The sequence below is a fragment of the Equus przewalskii genome, chromosome 6, assembly GCF_037783145.1.
Source record: "Equus przewalskii isolate Varuska chromosome 6, EquPr2, whole genome shotgun sequence".
In the NCBI taxonomy this organism is placed as follows: Eukaryota; Metazoa; Chordata; class Mammalia; order Perissodactyla; family Equidae; genus Equus; species Equus przewalskii.
Window position 1 is genome coordinate 56824182 of NC_091836.1, and position 25957 is coordinate 56850138.

Consider the following 25957-nt stretch of genomic DNA (forward strand, 5'->3'; position numbering starts at 1 on the left):
TTGACTGTTCAGGAAGGGTGAATTGTGGTGAGAATCTTTAGTTATATCATTCCCTTTTGCAAGATTTTAAAACTGATTTGTCAATACAAAATAGCACATTTGTGTCGTAAAAAGGAAAAATGTAGACAAAGTAAGAATTCCGTGAGACCATAAAATATTCTAATAGGTTTATAATGATTGGACATGCGCAGGAAGCCGGCTATGCTCTGCAGCTGCCAAGAGTGAAAGAAACAAGTGCTGGATGCGGTCTGTGTTCTGAGAGCAGACACAACTGAGAGAACAGCCTTTACAACACTTCCGTGTTGTTGGGGCATCACACGAACGATTGTCCAGTGTCAGCTGCTTGTGTGATTTCACTCCATTCTCTGCCAGCATTAGTCAACGGAAGCTCAGTTAGCAAGAGCAATGTCTGTCGCTGCTGAAAACCACATAATTCAATAGGGAGGTCATATGGCTTGGCGTTATAAACACGGACCCTGGAGTTAAAGAAAGATCATATTTCAAATCAGGGTTCTTTCACTTACTAGCAGCATGACTGAGAGAAAGTTATTGAGACTAACTAAGCTTCCTTTTCTTCATCTGTACACCAGGAATCCCAGAGGTGATGAAGATACCAACTCGATTGTTGGGAGGATTAAATGGAATAATATTTACAAATACAGCACTTAAAATGTGCTCCAAAAATTGTAAGGAGCCATTATTTTAGTAGGTATTTCATTTGTGCTTATCAAGAATGTGCATGCCTACAGCTGAGTCCAGTGTTCTATTTTTGTCAGATTTCCTATTGTCATTCCTCATCATTGCATTCTTTCGGCATATTCTATCATTGTTCCTGTGATCTTTGTATTTCCCACAGGGAATCTTCTTGCAAAATCATGAAATTTTTTGCAATAATCTTAAGCACTACCTAATTCATGAGCTATGTAAATTCAGGTCTCCATAGTTCTATTTTCTTAAAATATAAGACAGCTGTGTGGAAACAAGAATATCACCTTTACCTTTTATTTTAAAGAGAGACATCACAGTTTTGCGGCCTGGTAGCCAGAAATTTGATTTTTAAGCCGTGGTTGTCTGACTCTGCTACACACTAGCTATATAATCTTGGGTGAATTATTTGATTCTAGAAACCTTGGATAACTTATTTGTAAAATGAGAACAGAAATAACTAGGTAAGCTTCTCCCTGGTTGCTATGAATTTAAAATAGAGAACACAAGTGAAAATATCGTTTCTCTGAGAAAATGAGTACCATGAAAACTTAACATATTTTTACCATCATTTTTATTGTTGCTAAAAAAATATGGGTCACATTTACAGCCCCCAGACATCTTGCTTGCAGGGTCAGTTAAGAGAAAGGAACTTTTGCTCTCAGTGTGTAAGGATTATTTTAAAAAGCAACCATTTGAACTAAATTTTGTCTTGGTTTTCATATGAAGATTATAAAATGACTGAAGCAATGGTGCTAAGAATACAAACCTAAATTCTGCGAGGGCAAACCAAGACTTGGAGTGTGAGAACGCAGACATCAAACTTTTGATAGAATCCTACCAGGAAGCAAGACCAGCATTGTCCTGAGTGAGCTTCGATCTCCTCAGTTACTCAGGACACGTGACCTGAGGTGCGAGGCTGGAAGAGCCTAAGGAACCTCTGCTCGTAGTTTGGCCAGGATGCTTTGGTTTCTGACCTAATTTTGGTGTGCCCTCTCCGGTGAAGAAACCCATCTCCATCTTCTCAGTTGCCAAGAAAAATCACTAACAGTATAATTCCTTTATTTCAGATTATAATTTTCTATATAAATATCAATAATTAAACATTATTACATAAATAAATGCAAAAATAAACAACACAATTGACTTATCAAAATAAGTAACATAGCTACTATTTACTGAAAGCCACTCTGTGTTAAGTACCCCCGAGTACTCTTTGCTACTAAGATGATAAGGTTTGCATGAATCCTCTCAGTGGACTTTTCACACAAACCCATGAGAAGGTGGTATTTAACAGAGGACTATGCTGGGACTCAGAGAAGTCAGTCTTTTTTACGTTTTGGTGATATTACCTTCTTTTTTCAGTGTTCCAAAACTCCTCACGATTTCATGAACAACAGCTGCTCCACTCTGAGGGTCAATGCCACCAAACACCCATGCGTCACGGTGACCTCCAAGAATGACATATCTGTCTAAAAAGCATGATTGCAAAATTATTTGTCATTTCAGGTCAATAACAGGGTAAGTTGCAAATGACTTGATAGCATCTAAACACAGAGCTCTCATCACTCAAAGAAAGATAGCAAGGCTCCCAAAGACTTCAGTAAACAAATTATTTTACTCTGATTTTGACATATGAAGATATCAATGTGACAAGCACATGTACACATCAATGTATTACAGTAATAAGTATAGATGTAATGATAAGTAAGTCTAAAATTATTCTCTTCACCTCTTTATATAATTCTCTAGTATTCTTGTTACCTACTTACAACTTTGTTTCCAGTTTTTTCCAAGAGAACACAGTGGCCACGTGCTAAGTTCTCCACTTTCTACTCCTTCTATTCAATTTTCAAGGTACAGCTCAAAGATTTTTCCCTTCTATGAACCTTTCTTATTTTCCAGAGAGGGAGGGCATTGCTCCCAACTCTCAGGGCCATCTTTTCATATCTGATAAAGCACCTACCACACTTAAATGTATGGCTCCCTTCCCACACTGTGCCCTCTTTGTCCCAGGTCCGTGTCTTTTTATCCCTTCATCCCCAATGCCTAGCACAGAGCTGGCACAAAATTGGTACTCTGTAAGATTCAATAGCCAGTTATATATCATTGAGTAGTCACTGGAAGCATAGCAACATTCTTGGTCCCTGAAAAAAATCACTGACTGCTTGTAAGAAAAATATGCAATTTAATTCTATCTGTTTAGGTAAGAAACATATAACCACACAATTCCTAAGGAAATGGAACATAGTGAAGACCAATTATAATACGTATGAATCAGCAGGTCATCTGAAATCCTGTGGAAATCATGTGTTTATATATTTCATCGACTTCAGTGGAAAACAAAACCGTGTAAAGATTTATTACTTTAATTTTCTGAGCACTTTTATTTTTATTTATTTATTTATTTATTGCTGAGGAAGATTCACCCTGAGCTAACATCTGCTGCCAATCTTCCTCTTTTTGTATGTGAGCCACCACCATAGCATGGCCACAGACAAGTGGTGCAGGCCGGGGAACCAAATCCAGGCTGCCAAAGTAGAGTGAGCCAGACTCAACCACTAGGCCACTGGGACTGGTCCTATCTTTTATTTTTTTATTGAAGAATCTTTGGCATACAATATCTTCTTAGTTTCAGGCGTACATCGTAAGAGTGCTATCTTTCACAGAGATGTTTGTAGTTATCATGAAGATATTTCCCCATGCGAAATATGTGGTGAACAAATCTGGAAAACTCAGAGAAAACACCTCAAAAACAATCCCTCTGCCCTTCCTCCCATGATCCTTTAACTGAAGCACATACAGTCTATCACTAACTCAGGTCACATGACCCGCTTAGCCCCAACATTCACTTTTCTCCACAACAAGCACCACAATACAAAATTACTTCATATTTATGTATTTTGTTTATGTACGTTCCATTAGGACAAAGGGTTGCTTTGCTCAGTTCACCCGACATTCCCAGAGCTCAGAGCAGTTCTTGGCACAGAAGACTTGCTCTGTCAATACCTGCTGAGCAAACGATTGATTTACCTGGTTCCACTGCTCCTCTGAGAGTGCCAATCACATTGTAAATTCTTGTCACTTTATTGTTGGAATGGATGTGCATCTTGACTTTCCTAATGCAAAAATAAAGGACATATTCTAAAAATACTGGTTAACAGATTACTACCTACAATTTTTGTTTGTTTATTTGTTTTTTGAGGAAGATTAGCCCTGAGCTAACATCTGCGGCCAATCCTCCTCTTTTTGCTGAGGAAGACTGGCCCTGAGCTAACATCTGTGCCCATCTTCCTCCACTTTATATGTGGGACGCCTACCACAGCATGGCTTGCCAAGCGGTGCCATGTCTGCACCGGGGATCCGAACCAGCGAACCCCAGGCTGCCAAATTGGAACGTGCACACTTAACTGCTGCGCCACTGGGCCAGCCCCTACTACCTGCAATTTTTAAATCTTACATCATTGTTTAAAAGATTTCTAAATGTACACTGGCAAAAATTACATGGGCCAACTGTCCAATGGTAACGATGTAAGTTCAACCTGTGGGTTCCTTTCCTGCTGGTACTAGATAGATTTTACTTCTTTCAGTCATTCTCTGTAATTTTTTTTTAAAGATTGGCACCTGGGCTAACAACTGTTGCCAATCTTCCCTTTTTTTTTTTCAAAGATTGGCCCCTGGGCTAACAACTGTTGCCAATCTTTTTTTTTTTTTTCTGCTTTATTTCCCCCAACCCCGCCTGTACACAGTTGTATATCTTAGTTGCATGTCCTTCTAGTGTGGGATGTGGGACGCCGCCTCAACGTGGCCTGACGAGTGGTGCCATGTCTGTGCCCAGGATCCAAACCCTGGGCGGCCGCAGGGGAGCGCGCAAACTTAACCAGTCGGCTACGGAGCAGGCCCCTGTAATTGTTTTTTTTTTTAAAGATTTCCTTCCCCCAAAACAAGTTACAATAAAAACAGTCTCTTAACTGTGTAGAGAAGTTTCCAATAAAGCCAGGTCCAACGTTGTAGGGCACTGGGAGACTTCCTTTCCAGCTGCTCTCCGGTGGTGCTGATCCACCCATTTTTCTGTGAACACAAAAAGTATTATTAGCTGAAGGAAAACTGTGGAGTTACAAGTTAAAACATCAATGAACTCGTTTTCTTGAGTGTCTGTTCCTAACGACTTCTCTGAGTCAGAGACAATGCAAAGTGCTTTGCATATGATGTGCCATTTAATCCTTACCACAACTCTTAGGAAGTTGGCTCCAGAAGTCTCCCCACTTCACAGATGAAGAGCATGAGGCTTCAAGAGATTAGGCAAATGCCCATGGTCATGCAGCTTCAAATATCTGATAAAATCTCAGACTCTGTGTTACCAGTTGACAGTAGTGAACCCTGTATAAAGTGCTCTCCAGAGGATGCTCTGAAGATACAGCTTGACGTCAAACTCCTCGGGATATTCCCTTATGTGATTTCTCCCCCTGACAAAGACACTCAAAATATGTATATAGTCATCCTTGCAAAGTACTTTCACACACATCTCTTAGGGAGAGAGGAAGAGCAAGGAAACGGTCTTCACTTCAACCAGCAGCCCCTAAAAACTTCATGCTATATTTTTTCAATTCAGAAAGGTAGAAAGATGCAGGTGGATCAGCGAGTGCATGCCAGTAGCCCTGGTTCTCTCATCAGGTGACTGAGAAGATAGATGATACTGTTTATGGATGATAGAGCATGGATGGACTTTTTCTTGATTTGAGCATGGAAAGCAAACGTACCTTTGCTAAATAGCAGCAGATAGAAGAAGGTGGTTCCAGATGAACTTAAGAGAGTGGAAAACATTGATGTGTCTTTTACAGCTCTCTTTCGGCTCACGCGCCCCATGCACCCTAGGCTTTGCAGTGGAGCATGCTCTGCAATCTCTTCCTTCTCTCTGTGCCCGCACATAGGAGCTTGTTCCCTGCCTACCTACGTGAGGACACGAGAGCAGCTCAACTTGACCTAGAATGTACCACACACCCAATACTGAAACAATCACTAAGATTATCTTCTCGTGGGAAACTAAATATAATCTTCTGTTTCAAAATGCTCTATCAGAGAGTACATGCTTACTTTCTTTTTTCCTACCTCACTGGGGAGTTTGGCTAATAAACATCTCAAGTAAGATATTATAAAATTTATTTATCTATTTACAATAAAATTTCACATAAGAAGCATCAAGTAACATTAAGGGACCTTTTACATTGGTAAAAAAGTGTAACCAATAGTCAAAATAGCAGAGTATTAAGTATGCAAACTTACAAAAAAGTAGAACATTTTTTTCTCAAAAAAAAGTTGTGAAGGCAAGTGAAGAAGAACATACATATGCTTGATTATACATAAAATATTTCTACAATACTATATTGTAAACTAATAATATTGATTGTCTCTGGGGTGGAAATGGGTAAGAGGGAAACTTTTTATTGTATACACCTTTGAATTTTGAACTGTGTAAATGTATTTCTTTTTACATCATTGGGAATATACTTTATGCATTATTTTAAAATCTGCCCTTTTCACTTAATAGTATAGCATAAGCACATATCCACATCATTAAATATTCTTGTACAACATATATTTTAATGGCTTCATGCCTATCATAGTTGGTAATATACTTGACTACTTATCAATTATTGAAGATTTGTGTTGTTTATGGTTTTCCACTATTACAAACATCGCTAAAATCACTTTCATCTCTTAAATATCACGAATCTTTAGAAGTTACTTATAAGTATGTTTAGACAAATGCGTAGTCCATGGCACCCTCAAAAGTTGTGCCTGATCTTGAATTTTAGCCCATATGGTAAAGTTGAGAGCCTGAAGAAAAAAAGACGGGGTGCTATTCCTTAATCTGTCCTTAAATTGGACAGATCGCTCCAACTTGGATGTCAATCTCCTCACCTGTAAAAATGAGAGCACTGCCCTGCGTCCCAAGAAGTTTTCTTATCAATACTAGAATAAAACGATTAAGAATGCCTTGAACTCAAAGAAGAAAAGGGACTAACTGGCCAGATGCTTTGGTCTCTAGCAAATTCCACTTTCAGAGGAGCCCGTGCTCTCTCCTCCTGAAGGATAATGGAGAAGAAGGGACATGTAGAGGGGAGAAAGTGGGCAGGAGAGGAGAAAGAGTTCCAATGTCAGGTTAAACAATAACAACTCTTTCAATAAGGAAAGCAGAGGAGCAAGGGGAATAGAGATGAAAATGAAATGGAAGTTGCGCTCACAGTGTTGTTCCAGGTCCTCCAAGAAGCAGACAATAAGAGGACTAGAAGAGTAAGTGATTTACTGGGAGAAAGGTCTGTGAAGGAAAGAACAAAGGAGGCAGGGAAGGCTGGGAAAGCCATGAGACTGCCATGTAGGTCTGATACAGGGTAAAGAAGAAAAGGAAGGAAGAAAAGAGTGTCAGGTGGCAGCATCTAGTTGAGCAAGGCTGTCAGGGAGTCCTGAGCCAACGTCTCCCACCAGAGGAGTCCTGTGCCTCCCAGTAACGGACCCTGCTGCACTCAGTCGCCGACTGGGAGCATCTGTGGGAAGCATGGCCTTGACACACACACAGTGATGGATTTTAAAGCCCAGTGGCTGGAGCAATTGATCAATTACGCTCCCTGCAGTTGGAGATCTGAAAGGCTCGTTTTCATGGCTGTTACACACTGGATACTAATACATAAAGTAAATTCCGGGATAGAATCGCTGTTCTATAAAATGGCGATAAAATTATATCCTCCACCCATCTCAGAGAATTTCAGTATCAAATAATAGAGACAAAAGCGTAAAAGGTGAAGATTGCCAATAAGGAGAATTACCCAAGGAGCCATCTGTTTGTTTCTTACAAACTTACTCCAGGAGCTTCTGTGCGTCATCGTATCCAATTGGATGAACAGGAATACTTGGAAGACCAACAGCCTCTGCGATTCCACGTCTATAAGCATATTCTGAAAAAAGTTGAATGTACTAATAAAAATTCAGTCCCTTTCAAAGGTTCTCTGAAAATCACATTAAACACATTCTTAATATTGCATCTACCAGAACTATTAAAATAAAAAACACAGACAATTTGAAATGTTGGCAAGAATGTGCAGCAACTAAAACTCACATACATTCCTTATGAGAGTGTAAAATTATACAGTCACTGGATGACCTTTTTGAAAAGTAACGTTAGACAGAATTATGCACTAGAGCACAGCAATCTCACTCCCAGGTATCGACCCAAGAAAGACGGTAACATATGTCCACAAAAAGACCCTACAAAATTGCTCACAGCAGCTGAATTCGGGTAGCCAAACACCGGCCATGGTCCAGGTGTGTGTCAACAGGAGAACAAACAATCTGTGGCATAGTCCCACAGTAGAATTATATTCAGCAATTAAAAAGAAGAAACTACTCGGGTGGGCCCGGTGGCGCAGCGGTTAAGTTTGCACGTTCTGCTTCAGCGACCAGGGGTTTGCTAGTTCGGATCCCGGGTGCGGACCAGTGTACCACTCGTCAAGCCATGCTGCCGTAGCAGGCGTCCCACATATAAAATAGAGGAAGATGGGCACATATGTTAGCTCAGGGCCAGTCTTCCTCAGCAAAAAGAGGAGGATTGAAAGCAGATGTTAGCTCAGGGCTAATTTTCCTCAAAAAAAATTTTTTTTAAAGATAAAAGAACAAACTACCAATACACACAATAACATGGATAAATCTCAAATCATTGTACCAAGTGAAAGCAACAAGGCACAAAATAATATATACGTCTGATTCTCTTTATAGGAAATTTGAAAACAGGCAAACTAGTCAATGGTGACAGATATCAGAAAATGGTTGCTTCTGGGGGCTGCAGTGAAAATTGACCAGAAAAGGGCACAAGAGAGCATTCTGGAGTCACGGAAATGCCCTATATCTTATTTTGAGTGACAAAGAAGTATACAATTTAGAAAATATATTGGGGCCGGCCCCGTGGCTGAGTGGTTAAGTTCGCGTGCTCTACTTCGGTGGCCCAGGGTTTCACCGGTTTGGATCCTAGGCACAGACATGGCACCGCCATCAAGCCATGTTGAGGCAGCATCCCACACAGCACAATCAAAGGGACCTACGACTAGAATATACCACTACGTACCGGGGTACTATGGGGAATAGAAGAAGAAAGAAAAACAAAAGAAGATTGGCAACAGATGTTAGCTCAGGTGCCAATCTATAGAAAAAAAAAAATGACTGAACTGAACTCTTAAGATCTGTGCATTTTACATGTACATGAGATACATGTAAACTCTACCTCAAAATAAAAACACATATTCTGCAATTTCTTCAGATTTAAGAAAAATAGGAGCATTTTTCCATTTTTTCTCCAAATTTTTAAATTATCTAATAAGAACTTTAGGTGACTGCAAAAGTTTGTTCTTCTTTTCTTTTGAGGAAGATTAGCCCTGAGCTAACTGCTGCCAATCCTCCTCTTTTTGCTGATGAAGACTGGCCCTGAGCTAACATCCACGCCCATCTTCCTCTACTTTGTATGTGGGACGCCTACCACAGCATGGCTTGCCAAGCGGTGCCATGTCCGCACCCGGTGAACCCCGGGCCGCCGAAGTGGAACATGCATACTTAACCGCTGTGCCACTGGGCCAGCCCATAAAGTTTATTCTTCTTATGGGTAAAATGACATAATGATATGTTGTGTAGGATTTGTTTTAAAATTCTCTAGAGTAATAACCAAAAAAGGGAGGATGAAGAGATGAAACGAGAGTGACAGAATGCAGATAATTATCTCTATTTTTGTATGTTAGAACTAATACAAAGGAAAATTAAAAGGAAGAGAAAAAGAATAGGCCACAAAATGAAATTCAATAAATGTGAGCCCCATTGGGATAACATGACTTTCTCCGCTAAAATGCCATCACTCAATCTGAGGATAATCAACAGAAATATTCCAGTTAATCTCAATTTATGTACATATTTTTAACTTTTTATAACTAACAGAGCTTGGGAAAAGTTGCATTTTTTTTTAAAACTTGGAAATAAAAAGGTACAGTAAGTAAAGTTCAGGTAGATTTATGAGATTTTATTATAGGATAATATATATTGCTTAAAAGAATAATCTACGGGGGCTGGCTCTGTGGCCGAGTGGTTAAGTTCGCAGCTCCACTGCAGGCGGCCCAGTGTTTTATTGGTTCAAATCCTGGGTGTGGACATGGCACTGCTCATCAAACCATGCTGAGGCAGCATCCCACATGCCACAACTAGAAGGACCCACAACGAAGAATATACAACTATGTACCGGGGGGCTTTGGGGAGAAAAAGGAAAAAATGAAATCTTAAAAAAAAAAAAAAGAATAATCTATGACAGGGGCCGGCCAGGTGGCGCGGCAGTTAGGTCCGCACGCTCCACTTCAGCAGTCCAGGGTTCGCAGGTTCGCATCCCAGGCGCAGACCTACGCACCACTTATCAAGCTGTGGCAGGCCTCCCACATACAAAACAGAGGACAATGGGTATAGCTCAGGGATGATATTCCACAGCAAAAAGAGGAGGACTGGCAGCAGATGTTAGCTCAGGGCTGATCTTCCTCCAAAAAAAGTAACAATCTACGACAACGTACTATGTTCCAAGAAGACTTACAAAGCCAAAATACATAAGCTTTAGAGCAGTCTACAACTTGATAGAAAAACCAAATGAAGAATAAATCTGGAAATGCCACAGATACTTTGGCAACCTCTTCTAGCCAAGTTATATACCTTAGTTAGTTTTAAACCACACAAACTAAATGATCATAGATTTTTGTAAATGTCACCAAATAGCCAACTACATTCAAAATAAATTAGCTCCCTTCGTTAATGATCTACTGTTTTACGGGGGGCATTTCAGCATAAGACAAGCATGAGGACGCTGGAACCAGACTGCCTGAATTTGGATCCCAACTCTTCATTTAGTGGTGTGATGATCTTAAGGAGATTGCTGACTTCTAGTCCTGCTTTCTTCCTCTGTTAAATAGAGATAATAATTCTATGAAGCTTATAGAGTTGTTAATACATGTAAAAAGCTAGCATTTAGGAAAAACTCCTTGAAAGTTATCACTATTGTCTTTATATAGCAATGATGCACTAAGCATTTTCTAGACTCTATTTTCGAAATGTGTCATTTCAGGGGCTTTTACAGAACTTCTGTCCTACTATCCCTTATTGACAACCGAGAAACCCAAAAACTGTGAAAACCATAAATTGGGGAGAATTTACTTGGCAACAAAACCTGATCTGATATAAACTCATCTGAGAGCAAAATCTGACTTGAACAGACACAAGGCTATTTATACTTATTTACCTCTGCTTAGTATAATTATTCATACATTTTGTTTGTTTTTACTTTTGCTGGGGAAGATTAGCCCTGAGCTAACATCTGTTGCCAATCCTCTTTTTTTGCTTGAGGAAGATTAGCACTGAGCTAACATCTGTGCCAATACTCCACTTTATATGTGGGTCGCCCCCACAGCATGGCTAACAAGTAGTGTATGTCTGTGCCTGGGATCTGAACCCACGAACCCAGGCCTCCAAAGCAGAGTGCACCAAACTTAACCACTACGCCACAGGGTCAGCCTCTATTCATACATTTTGCTGCAAAAATATTTATATGCTTGCTTCCTGTATTATGTATTGTCCCAGCCTCCTATGTGAGTGTTATGCAATATAGGGTAAATGCACCATATTACTCTTAAATATCTGAAAATGTCTGAATTCCAAAACCCATCAGGCCCAAGGATTCCAAATAAGGGATAAGAGACCTGAACCAACAATTTTCAAAGTTTGAAACTTTTTAATTTACTTCTTAGATGCAAAGAGAATAAGAAAAAGACATAGCTTGTTATGTCAAAGGAAATCCTTTAATAAAATCACTTATAGATGTTGTTAAGTTTCCTCCGATGATTAAGGCCACTCACCATTTGCTGGGTAACCAGGTGTGAGAGGATCCCCTGCACCATTAAGATTTAAGATATTTCCACGCTGGACACCGCCGCCAGGAAGATTCCAACCGTCTGGATAGGACTTGACTCCAGGTGCAAAGTAATCAGCAGGGTCTGAGTACAGAATGACTCCTTTGGCTCCTGCCAGCTGGGCATTCTTAACCTAGAAAACACAATGTTTTTCTTCTTTCAAGGTGGTTGTTAAAAATTTTATAATATCAATTTTCAAAATTACATTTAAATAAGTAACCAAAGTTTTTATCTTTAATTTTTTATCATTAGACCTACAACAAAGGACATCTCACACAGAACTGGCTTTTTCTCTTTCCTACTACAAGCTCTAAAAAGGAATTTCCAGGGCTGGGTCAGCCCTCAGAGCAGCAGATTTGGAAAATGTTCACATTAGCATCAGCGAGAACTTGCTTATCTAGAAGCACAATAAGGAAGTAGATTTTACAGGCCAGATTCCCATTTCTTCTTTGGCTGAAAGGAAATATATTTGAAATTTAATTTCCCACCAAAGAAGAAAAAAAAATTAACAATCAAGTGATAGTAACTTTAAAAATTGCTGTCTATAAATTGGTTTCTCTTATCTATAATAATTCACATTAAAATTTAATTTAGGAATTATTTTCAAAGATAATATTCAAAACAAAGACACTGAAGGTTAACAACAAATCCAAGGCATGCTTTTTTGTAGACCACAGCATAATTTGCAGGTATAGAAAAAAATCTCTGTTCTCCCTGAACTTCTACACTGGCTGAATTCCAGCGATCCAATTTGGAACCCCCGTCTATACGCTAGTCAATGTGCTCTCCCCAGAAGGTAGGCACGTTACAGAATATGAGAGAATCACGTCCTCAGAAAGCTTTAAGGATCTGGCTCTACACATGGAAGATACACTACAACTTTTGCTATTCGGGGACAAGGAAAAAGAGATGAGTTTTACCTTATTTCCACGGAAAATTTTCCCGTATCTGGCAATCACAATCTTTCCAGAGCAATTGATTTTCATGTCCCGCTCCAGTTTAAAGAAGTCTTCAGTTCGGGCATAGTTAACATACACTAGATCACCCTGTTGAGATCAGGAATGATTTAGTTCAAGCAAGATTTAACACAGAGATTTCTCTGGACTGTTCCACATCTTTGAAAGAGGGAAGAGGCAGAGTAAGCAAGATGGTCAGAAGTGCATGAGCTTCAGATAAGAGATTCAAGGAAGAAACGAACGTGAATTGTGAAGGCAATTAGCTGGGTTTGAGACATGAATTACATACATAGTAAGTTTTGTTCACATTTGTCTCCTCTAGAATGGCTGTAAGACTACAGAAGCGTTCCCCAGAAAGTGCATGTAAGTATACACATTGCTGCATACAATTGGAAGGGGTTCAGGCACCCTAGGTTAAGAAGCCCCAGATAGGAGCCTTATTCTCTTCAAAGGACATTCACAAACAGTAGCTTATTGAGCCTTGACAAGCACCACGTAAGGAAGGTCACATAATATCACTGCTTTATGGGTCTGGTTTCATATAATTTGTATGATTATGTGCAAGTCTTACAACACCTCTGAGTCTCAATATTCTCATTTGTAAAATGGCCTGTTAGGTTAGATCAGTGTTCTTCAAACATATTTTTTGCTCACCTTCTCCCTAAATTAATTTTGAAAAGCAACATACCCCCTCATATATTTTTAACCTGACATCTAAAATTGTTTATCATACCTTAAGTAGCAGCAAAGAATGCAATTTAAACAGCAACAATTTTAGAAGCAATTTGACCTCACTTTTTTTTTTTTGGCTGAGGAAAATTCACCCTGAGCTAACATCTGCAGCCAATCTTCCTCTTTTTGTATGTGAGCTGCCACCACAGCATGACCAGTGACAGATGAGTGGTGCAGGTCTGTGCCCAGGAACCCAACCCAGGCTGCCGAAGCAGAGAGAGCTAACTTAATCACTAGGCCACTGGGGCTGGCCCTCATCTCACTTTTTATATGTACCCAAAGGAATTTAAATACTACACTGGTATACATTTCAATACCATCCATTTAAAAAGTATAGGAACACTCTCTTTTCTTCAGTCAGAATTTTATCATTCTTTTTCCTCCTTGAACTTGTATTTTATATCCCTTCCCCCAAAGCATTTTACTCTAAAGTAAAATATATTCATACTGGACACTGGGATATGCTGCCCAGAGTCCCCTTAGATTCCCCTTCAACGAAGGTGTTCTTGCTCCAGCTGCAGGGAAGGCTTTCTGCAGACAGCTTTCAGTCCCCTTGCTCAAGGTCAGCTACAGACAGCCACCTTGCTCAAGGTCATGCCTCTTAGGATGCCACACACTAAGCGACTGATCGATGTGGGAGTAGAAAGATCTGAACATCTTAGTTCACACCAGGACAATTCTGAAGGACTATCCTCACTCCAGAGCTGCCCACTGGGTTGGCTGAGGCTGTCCTTAAGCTGGCAGTGAGGGTGACTTCTCTCTCCGCGTTATCCAGCTTCCTTCCCCTCCCTGCCACAGATATTGATCCCAGGAGAACACTCCTTAGTTAACATCTAGCACACCAAATCCCATTTCAGTTTCTGTTACCTAGAATCCGGGTATGCTTGAAAGTCTTTTATTAATCACTGCCAAACTTCCCTTAATTAAGAATACACTCTATATAAATTGAATTTTTAAAAATATTTATTTCCTGTAACAGGCTGTATGTGTTACAAAAATTCTTCAGGAGTAAGTTATTATTATAATTATTTGTAGTATCAAATTGAGTCTAACAACATCATTACAAATTTTTATAAATAATACCTAAGCATAAAATTTTACTTGAAATACATCTTTGAGTGTCATGGGATGTTAAAACATTAGGTCATGAATCTGTGGATGAATAAGTTATTGCTAGAATGAGCCAGGATTCAGCATCAGTTCTATTCACGTCTTATTCGTGGACATAAGTTCTGAGAAACCATGGGAAGGGAACGAAAGAAGTTTTATTATGGAATTTTCACCAAATTATTTAAACTTCTTCCAAGTTACAACCCCCAAAATCACACACTGACTTATTATCCAAGTTAATTCTAATGATATCAGTTGGAAACTCAATTAGCCTCATCTTTAATTTTGTTCAATTGCAAACCATTTGACTCGCCAAATCATTTGTGACCCAGCTATTAGAATCTTTCAGTATCATCTCTTTGTTTGGAGCTCTAGAGATTTTCTACAACTCTGAGATATGTTTCATATTGTTTTAGGATAGGTAGGAGGTGCCTTTGATTCATAAAATATGAGAAAAATGACCATAAATAGGAGGTGGGGACGGAGTACCAGCAAGACCTCACCACAGGCTAGTTCTCAATTCCATGAAAAAATACACTGAGAAATTATGATGCAACTGATTTCTTTAACAATCCCATGTTTGCCTTTGAAAAGTCTGTCCACACCCTAGTTTGAAACCCCTGTCCTACACGATTTCTAATATCCTACAATTTTATTTTGCCATTGTTTTCCTCTTTGACTACATTTCTCATAGCATGTGCACAACGAATTTACAACAGATGCTAAAATCAAGTTGTTTCCAAGTTGACTCTAAGATTCACTTGACAAACTTGTTGAAGATGTATCATTATGTGCTCAGCAGTGTTCCAGGCATTAGGCACACAGCAAGTCACTGTCCTTGAAGGAAGTTACATTCACATGGAGAGCCAAGAGATAAGATAATAAACAATAAACTAATAACTGAGTAAACTGTATAGCATATTAACTTGTGCTGTACAAAAATTCAAAAAAAGTTTAAATAGAGCAGGCAAACAGTGAACTGGTACTCAGGTGGGTGCAATTTTAAATAAAAAGAGGAAAGTCTATTGAGAAAGTGACCTTTGAATCTTTGCTTCATTAAAAGGATTCCTCTTAGCTCTTGTATTTCTTCCTAAAACCAACGCAATATTAATGCAACATTAGTGATAGCACCATATGTCTGATTTACAATTATTAGCCTTCTCTGGAGCTCACTCTTATTCTAACTGTGAATAGAGAGTCATTAATCAATTGGATTTCGGTGAATTTTGTTTTAGTGTAAGTGTCCCACTTGAAATTTATCCCTATTGAATATCACCAACTTTGGGGAGACTACTTCTTTAAATGTCTGTAAACTGTGGCTATCTTTTGATAAATCTACAATCAACACAAAACAACTATGATGGAGAAGGGATTGGAGAAGACATCAGTTTAAAAAATGACAGCAAACTTTGAAAATGAAAACAAGTGTGATAGATAGGCCCTCTTGGCACTTCACAAATGCAAGTTGTCACTGTTAGTTAGAGAAAAGCTTTGTTTTCAGACAATGACCTTCTTGTAAAATCTACACTGTACCATTGTTCTATGACTGGGAATAAATACAATCTTGCACTGTTAGCCTAGAATTTTATGTTTCTTTCAAGCTTCCATCTTCTTGCTCTTGTTAATAGAGACAGAATTGGGAGGTGTTATACCAGTGGTTCTCAAAGCACGGTTCTTCAGCCCTCAGAACCAACATCACCTAAGACCTTATTGGAAACAAATTCTCAGGCTTCACCCACGACCTACTGAAACTCAGGGGGCGGGAACCAGAATCTGTGTTTTACAACCCTCTAGATTACTGTGATGCATGCTGAACTCTGAGAACCACTAAGTTAGACTATATTTTAAGGACACTGCCAAACTGCTAATTTCAAATAGCCTAAAGCAGAGCCCAGTATTTTACGCTCAAGAGGATTCAGACGTAGATCCAAAGATTACTTATCGTGAAATATCCTAAACACACATACAGACATTCATAATTTTAAAAAGAATTAACACTTCACTGGTTGGGTTACAGGTGATCCAGTGAAGCACACTAGCCAGCAAACTCATCCAATATTTGAACACAAACAGTGACCCCATGCAGAATCACATGCTCCTTCCATCTTCCCATTAATCTGCAAGAGTTGAAGTCTACTTGAAAGAAATGAGTTAATAATCTCTATGATTCTCTTATGAGTAGAATAATTTTGTCAAAGTCCAAAAATTATTTGGGGGACTTTAACTGATTATACAATAAACTCACAAATTAATCTGGGTATAATTTTCTCCTTATAACATTCTGTCTTCCCATCCAGAAACATAATCTGCTTCTTTATACACAACATCTTCCCTGTTCAATAAATTTCATAGGGTTCTTCAACTAGTTCACACTCATTTAACTTTTAAGATTTTTAAAGTGTATTTTATATTTTATGGATATTTTAAATTAAATTTCTTTGTTATATTTTCTGCTTTTATATACTATTCGTCCAAATATACTTAATTCTAATCTGGTAATATTAATGCTATTTTTAAAAATAAAATTTACTAATTAACTTTTTTGTATATTCTGGTTATACAGACATATCACTATAAATAATGAAGAAGGAGGAAGTTAATTTGAAGACCCAAAGTGAAAAAACATAACAACAACAATTGGACAGTATCAAAATTTAAGATTTTTTTAAATAAAGGGCAACACAGATAGTATGAAAAAATAGGTGAAAAATTAGGAGAAGCTATTTGTAATATCTAAAACTGATGTTGAATGAATAACCAAAATATTTAAGAAACCCTTACAACTTAAGAAAAGGATGGAAATTCAACAGGAAAAGAAAAAGCCTACAGTTAACGATTTCACAGAGTGAAAAATCAGAGTAGCTAATAAATATATTTAGAGATGAGCAACCTCATATGTCATCAGAGAAGGGTGAATCAGAACAACAATGAAACAATTAAGTGGGCAAAACTTATAAAGTGATGTCATTTCAAGTGTTGATGAAAATATGAGAAAGGAACATTCATGTGTCGTTGGTGGGAGTATAAAGTGCTACACGCTGGACCTTGCAAAATTAAGTATGCCCTACAATGCAGCAATCCCGTACACGGTTTATTGTACACAAAAAACCCCTCGCAAGCCCCTATGGGGGCATATATGGACATATGCACTCCAACACTGTAGAGTGTTAGAGACAAACCATATGTTTGCCACTAAGAGCTACATGTGTATGCACATAAGACAGAATAATATGCAAGAATGAAAAGTAATGAACTATCCTGACATAAAGCAACATGGATAGATTTTTAAAAGACCATGAATTGAAAATAATAAGAAATCAAGTAAGACCTAAAGTATACTATTTATGTGAATTTAAAATATATCAAACACTAAACAAAGCCATGTATTTTCAATACATACATTGCTGAGGACGTAAATACATTAGGGTGGGTGTGGGATGGGAGAGGGATAGAAAAAAGGAATGAGATTGAAGAATAGGGATAAGAGATGAAGGGAAAAGAAAATAAATGAGGGACCTCACAGGGACCCATATGGCAGTGTGCCTGAACCTGAGGAAGAAGTTTAAGTGACCTCAGTACACCTGAGAGGTAAAATAAAACATCTCTTCATTTTCAGTTCTTATATCCCTTATTCCTATTCCATGACAATTATGAAATAATTACAATGATTGCAAGCATTCTTTTTATGTGCCAATTTTTAGGGAGATTTTTCCAACATTATATCATTTCCAATATTATATATCCAATATTATATCATTAAGATGTCAAAGTGTTCATTTGGAGTAAATTTAATACAACCAATGAAAAATATTCTTCTATTCTAAGTTTGTGAGAGTTTTTAATTTATAAATAAGTTAATGAATCAAATAAATTTGAAAATCGCTGAAATAGTATGATTTTTACCTTACTTATTAAAAATATGGCATTGCCTAATATTAAATCATCCTTATGATCTTATAATAAATCCTAACTGACTAGTGAAGATGGATTTTTAAATATCAATTCAATACTACATGCAAATATTTTACTTAGGATGTTTCCAATGATAGCCCAAACCCTGAACTCTCTGTTGAGCGCTATACCCAACTGTCAACTAGCAACTTCTTGTGAATATATCCCAGGCACTTCAAACTGAACAAGCCCAAAACTGAGTGTACTTAATGTTCACCATCACACTAGAAGAGAGAATTTTTAAAAAGATACTAATAAATTATATCCAGCTCTTTCAAACTTAGCTTTCTTATAAAAGGCAAAGTACTGTGCAGGAAGCTGGGGATCAGTCATAAAATTTCTGATGATAATTGTGCACACTGCTTTACTGAGTAAACTGCAGAAAGTTTTTTAGAATGACACTCAAGCTCTTCATACGAAAAGGGCAATGAATACTGTTATTCAAACTCTTTGGAAATTCATCAGTGGTATACAACGGTAGTAAAATATTTAGTATTTTCAGACAATAGAAATTATCTGGCAATAAAAAGGAATAAGCAACTGATAAATGCTACCTGTGAATCTCACAGAGTCTATGCTGAGTAAAAGAAGTCAGACACAAATGATTACGTGCTATTAATTCCATTTATATGAATCTCTAGAATAGGAAAAAACTGAACCATGGCGGCAAAAAAATCAGAAGAATGATTGCCTCGGGGGCGTGTGGAGTTGACTGAGAAAGGACACACGGGAACTTTCTGAAGTAATGGTAATATTTTCTACATTGAAGGGGGCTGGATTCCATGGGTATATTCATTTGTCAAACGCCGTTAAATGTATATTTTGGATTTGTGCATCTCACTGTAGTAAATTTTATCTTAAAAAACACTGTGAACAAAAAAGAATAAGACTTCCTTTCTCTTACTGCATTTTTACCTCAGGCATTCCTTGTGGCGAGAAAGCACTGAAAGGTGGCACAACATCTGAAATATTTTCATATCCTGGAGGAGGCGGTTCAAACAGGGAGGTGTTGGAAATCTAGAGACACAAAGTACAATAATCAAAAGTAAACCCAGGTAAAGTTTGATTACTACAACCAAACAAGGGAAAATGAGTATTATCTCTTTTGTCAGTCGAGGGTTAATCAATCCCTCAGTACTCTGAGAAGACATATCGCATACCCAGCACTGTGCCACAAGCTGTGAGGACTTCGTGAGATGAATAAACTATAGGCCGTGAGAAGTATAAGCACCAGCTTTTGATTTAGGAGGAAAATTTTAATCCTCAAATAAGAAGTAACCTTGTACAGTAATCTTAGTCACTTATAACAATGTTAAGATCATTTACTTAGAAACAAATTAAATATGAAATTCACTTCAGTAAAAAATCACATTTTGGGGGGAATCTGTATCTGACAGTAGCTAGATACACTCAATAACATTCACACTGAAAAGACCTAAAAACACCGAATCACAGATAATATCTTGGGGCCAGCCCAGTGGTGCAGAGGTTAAGTGCGCACGTTCTGCTTTGGCGCCGCGGGGTTCGCCAGTTCGGATCCCAGGTAGGGACATGGCACCGCTTGGCAAAAGCCATGCTGTGGCAGGCATCCCAAATATAAAGCAGAGGAAGATGGGCACAGATGTTAGCTCAGAGCCAGTCTTCCTCAGCAAAAAGAGGAGGATTGGCAGATGTTAGCTCAGGGCTAGTCTTCCTCAAAAAAAAAATTCCCTCTGAGTTAAGGATACTTGCTATTACCACTTCTTTGCAACCTTATGCTACAGGTCCTGGCCGGTGCAGTAGAACAAAGGTGATGGGAGATGGGGAGTGAATCTGGGCTGACACTAAACTGTACTCACTAGAGCCCCAATATTCTACCTGTCCTGAGGCTGATAAAATGAAACCAAATCTCCTAGCCTCCAAAAATCCCCATATCTTCCATATTCCCCATAATTTTTCTGTGATGCACGCAGGATACAAACGCATCTGAATCACTGGGGAAGATTATAAGAGACACTATACTAAAGTGCAATAAAAATCCTTCTAGAAACAAAGTCAGTACATCAGCAAGTCTTCCAGCCAAGGGAGTACTGAAGCTGGTCTCACTTGATTTGCCTTTATGGTAATCTTCAATGTTACAGCACCACTGAGCAAGTGGATTTTACAGCAAGTTTATGAGTTATTCTAACACTCAGAAAAGTTTTTTAAGGTCAAAGAAATGACTTTTTGGGGTGACTTTATCAAAGGTAGACTATATATCACTAAACGTTGCTCACTTTCCAAGCTTCACTAATACAGCCTCAAATTATGTATTCTGAGTATAACTAAGAAAATTTCGGTTTGCAAATTTCTATTTACTTTGATGAATAAATGAAAAGCGATAAGAAAGGTTAAATATATTGAGGTATTTGAGGAAGCCATGACCTTGCTTCTCCAGGATGGCCTGACATGGCCTGTCAGGCATGCATTAAACATTTACAAAGTGTCCCACAGCAAAGAACGCTGCCTTTAAAGATGGGAATGTACGCCTCCTCCCATACCAGCATTTCTTTAAAGATAAGCATTTCTTCCCAGAAACTAAGCGTCAAATTGACCTCCTGTGTACATCTCGTGACCACTGACCTGCTGTGCTAGCAAAACATCTTGTGATTGTAGTAAAAAAAGATACCCTTGTCATATGTGATGTATGTTTCTCATTCCAAACAGAATATAACAACGCGGTACACCTCACATCTCCGGAGTGCTTCCTTCCCTAGTGGAGGTTGCTCTCCCAGGCCACGGTCCTCAAATTGGTTCATATAAGAAACTCGCTCCAATTTTGGCTTATAGATTGATTATTGATTACTTGCACTGACAAGTTTTTGTGACATAAAAAGGCAATGTATAGTTCAATCCATATGGTATGTTATCTTTACATAAACAAAGATAAAATATTGTGTCTTTATATATTTAAAATATTTCTGGTAGACTCTACAAAACACTAACCATACTTGTTGCCTGTGGGAGAAGGAACTTGTCTGTATTGCGCAGGAGACTAAAAGTTTACACTCAGTCACATAGCTCAGCTGTGAATAGTTAGTGAATACTTAGTCACAATAATTATACTACATTGAGAGTTGGGGAGACAGTAAGAAAGCATCTGTAAGTTGTCATGGAGGAATGAAAATGGAGCTGAATTGTCACCATGTCAAAAGATAATGTCTGAATCTGAAACACAAGCAATATAAGCACATTATTTAAAGAAGGAGGTAAATATCAAAAGAATCAACTCCTGGTTCAATAGTGCTTGCCTCAAGGATAGGGAGGAATCAAGGCATTTTGGAGAACTAGGTGAGTCTTCGTGTGCAGGCATAACTTGGATAAAAATAAATATGAAAATGAACTAATGATATAACTTCGAAAACATTAAAAAGCTTTAGGCGGTGTGCTATTATGATTTATTATTAATATTACGATATTATGATTTCTTTACATATTTGGTCTTTGTCCCCACTTCTGGCACTGAGGTCCTAAAAGACTTGGAATTTCCTAAGTGAGGAGAATAAAGGTGCTTCTTGTTATGTTAATAAGGTGACTTTTGGACCTAAGGATGGGGCTGGTTGCCAAGAGAACCAACTGTGTGATTAGAGGGTTGGAACTTTCAGTCCCACCCTGGGGAGGGGAGAGGGGCTGGAGGTTGAATCAAGTGCCAACGGCCAATAATTTAATCAATCGTGCCTACGTAATGAAGCCTCCATAAAAACCTAAAAGAACAGGGTTCAGAGAACTTCCAGGTGGGTGAACACATGGAGACACAGGGAGAGTGGTACACCTGGAAGCTTCTTGCCCCTTCCCACATACCTTCCCTGTGTATCGCTTCATTTGGCTGTTGATTCGTATCCTTTAGTATCTCTGTAATAAACTGACAATCTAGTAAGTAAAATATTTCTGAGTTCTGTGAGCAACTCTAGCAAATTAATCAAACCCCAGGAAGGGGCCGTGGGAACCTCTGATTTATAGCCAGTTGGTCAGAGTACAGGTAATAAACCCGGGCTTGGAACTGGCATCTGAAGGGGGCGGTGTAGTCTTGTGGAACTGAGCACTCAACCTGTGGAATCTGGCACTATCTCTGGGTAAACAGTGTCAGAACTGAGTCGAATTGTAGGACACCCAGCTGGTGTCCAAGAACTGCTTGTTAGATGTGTGGGGAAAACACACACATTGGAAAGTGGTCTAGGAACCCAAAGGAGGCAGCTAAAATCATTCAGGGAAATCTCCCAAATGAAGCATGATATATTTACATCATGATATATTTATATTATGTGACAGACTTTAAGAATTTAATAAATGCTTATAATAGCAAAAACAAATAACGAAAAGGAATAATAAAAGTAAAGGTACAGTCAAAATTGGGAGGTGAAGAAGGAAAAAAGAAGTGAAAGCTTATTTTCCTCATTGTACATAGACATGCCCCAAATCTGACACATCAAAACAGAGATTTAAGTATATGTATATTTTTAACATAATCAATATTTTATTATGTCATTAAACAATTCTTCTAAACATCCTTTTAAAGACTCCTTAGTACTTAATGATATAGATATGCTACCACTTATTTAATCAATGTTATGGGACCATATGCTGTATACTGACATTTCTCATACCTTTTTAAAAAATATTTATTACATCACTGACTGTAAAACATATTAACTACTAAGAAGAGACCGATTCATTAGTCAATAAGGAGGTCAGTGACATACTCTGAAAATTTTTTTAAATTTATATATATTTAAGTCACCTGACATTTTTAGTTCACTGATCAAGCAGGACATATTTGAACTTGTACACAATTCAGAGGCCCAACTAACAAGAGGACTGAAGAAGCTATCTAGATTGAAAGGGGCTATTTTAGTCAGATATAATAGCTCTAAAAGTAATATATGCTAAATAGGGATGAATATTTGAATTATATTTTATGAGCTTTTATACTGAATATATGTCACGATAAGAAATGCCTCAATTACTTGTATTATCTTCTCTTTCTCAAGTGCCCTAACTTGCAAACAAGATTGTAAATTCTTCAGGCTAGATATCATTCCATAAACTTTCTCTCCAAACTCTCTTCCCCTCCGAATGCCCATATTCCAGTTCTGAGCACAGAGCTGAACCCACGATCACATAAGGCATAAGCATTAAGTACCAATAAAAACCTGCTGGCTCAAACTGCACACCGTGTCTCTGAATTTCCTAGAAATTTCAAACCTATGCAGTACCTTTTATGATCTTAACCTATCAAAAATGTATCTATTTTATAGACCTAGACTGTATTACGCTGAATGAACTAAGATGGAGACAGACAAACACCTTATGATTTCACTCATATGTGGAATGTAAAAAACAAAACCAAACAAAACAAATGAACAAGCAAAACAGAAAAGAAACTTTAGAAGCAGACGACAGATTGGTGGTTATCAGCAGGGAAGGGGGAGGGGGAGCAGGCAAAATGAGTAAGAGGATTCAAACATATGACGATGCATGGAAACTACACTTTTGGTGGTGAGCAGGTTGTAGTATACACAGATATTAAGTTATAATGCTGTACATCTGAAACCTATGTAATGTTATAAACCAATGTTACTTCAATTAAAAACAAAAGATAATATGATGGCATTTAGCACCATTTCAAGTACCTACAAGATGCTTAGTAAACACTGGTTACTATTACCTATAAAAAAAAAAGCATTTTAGTTGCTTGGAAGTTTACTAATATACTTTATATGAGTGCAATACTAAAAAATAGAAAATAGCAACTGTCATCAAACATTAATTTCTCAGAATCTTTCCAACATCACCTTAAATTCGAACATCATAAGAAAGTAGTTGACACTGATAATGAGAAATTAAAAGCATCATTCACAAGTTTCAATAGTCATTTTATCAATAATTGAAGATGGTACAGGGCCTTCTTTCATAGAAGGTATTTGAAAAGAACAGATGAGAGGAGTTTATTTTCTTATCTTTTTTACCTCATTTCCTTCTTCATCAATTATTGATACGTAGTTGGGATGAGTCTCATTTGGATAGGACAACAGGACGTCATAATGGGCTAACTCAACAGAATCCAGGCCAAATTCTTTCCACTGGGACTGAATTTGCTTCGCAAGCTGAAAGTTTTGTTCTGTTCCTGCTAAATGTGGTATCCGTGTAAAATTACTGGTGGACAAAAATTGAAAGTGGTTAGAAATTCATGTTTAGTCAGCCTTTATCCTAAATCAACAACCAATTAAGGCAGATTTACACTATAAAAAATACTTTGAGATGTGATACACAAAAGCGCAAAGTGGTACTCTTATTGCATCAAACAGATTTTCAAAGCGTTTTTTGAAGTTTTCATGCTCTAATTTGTACTCAGTCAAGAGAAAAACTGATCTTTTTCTGGAGAATTGTTACGTGCAATCTTGTGCATGTCTCCCTATATAGCAGATGAGGAAAGTGTCATATTCTTTTCTAAGACCCATGCATCTTGGAACTTTCATGGAATTATCTGTTTATTTCACTGTGTAAAATATATTTGAGATGAAAAATATTTTCATTCAAATGACCAAGCAGCAACATGTCAAGAATAATAATTGCATCCATTTTTAAGTACTGAAAGTTATAGCCAAGCGAGAAACCTTTTGATTAGCAATCATTCATAAAGTATCTTCATTAAGGAATAATCTGAACATATTTATACAAGTTCAGACTGGATCTCTTGTACTCCAACCTTCATGCATAGTGATACACTTCGAATCGATGAGAAATAGTCTGACCAGGACCATCTTTAACAAATAAACTATGTGGCCAAAATTTTGGCTACCAGAAATATTTTCATGAGTAGAGTAATTTCTCATTTAGTATGTAGACACTGTTCTTTTGTTTGTTTGTTTTAAATTTCTTTGTCCTGAAAATTTGTTTTTTCCCTGAAGATTCAGCTCAGTGGTTATTTTCAATTTAAACTCCTTAAAGAAAAATGATTCACCTGACAGAGGAGCATGTATCATGAGAAGACAATTATTTATTTCCAGCTCATAAACTTCTTGAATTTCATGAATTTCTGATTCTAAATACATAGGTTTTTCTAAAATCAACACACTTCCATCCTTACATTGATTTTAGGAAAACTAACAGGCAACATGACTATGATGATCCCAATTTTAAATGTTTAATTTTATTGTGTATCTAATTTTTGATTTGGAAAACTACCTACCAAAGAAAATAACTCAATTTTTTAAAAAAATGAAATTCCTGTGATTAATTTAATTTTATAATTATGTTAAAATTATTTAAATTGTATTTACAAAGATAGCATTAAAATCCTCAGTCAGTAAATTTTTAGGGGCTTAACATCTTATATAAGATTTTTAATGTGTATTTGCAAAATACAGTAACAAAAAGAACACAATTTTAAGAGGCAGCTAAGCAGTCTATCTATCCTTTCATCAATGCATACCTGCAGAGAAAACAGAAAAATAGCCAACATGTTGCCATTTTCTTCCATATTACACAGATCACAAACTGTAACACAGT

The 25957-nt window shown here is 37.7% G+C and overlaps 1 protein-coding gene across 4 annotated transcripts in view; it reads right to left on the minus strand.

Moving 5' to 3' along the window:
• FOLH1 (folate hydrolase 1) overlaps positions 1 to 25957 on the minus strand; it is a 52556-nt gene that overhangs the window by 20784 nt on the left and 5815 nt on the right. For all 4 annotated transcript variants that reach the window (XM_008515328.2, XM_070623927.1, XM_070623928.1 and 1 more), the window contains 8 exons: positions 24415 to 24601; positions 19346 to 19447; positions 12602 to 12727; positions 11628 to 11814; positions 7565 to 7658; positions 4678 to 4776; positions 3739 to 3824; positions 2058 to 2177 (listed from right to left, as the gene is read on the minus strand). In XM_008515328.2, coding sequence (XP_008513550.1) covers positions 2058 to 2177; positions 3739 to 3824; positions 4678 to 4776; positions 7565 to 7658; positions 11628 to 11814; positions 12602 to 12727; positions 19346 to 19447; positions 24415 to 24601 — 1001 coding nt within the window. The remainder of the gene's footprint in view (positions 1 to 2057; positions 2178 to 3738; positions 3825 to 4677; positions 4777 to 7564; positions 7659 to 11627; positions 11815 to 12601; positions 12728 to 19345; positions 19448 to 24414; positions 24602 to 25957) is intronic.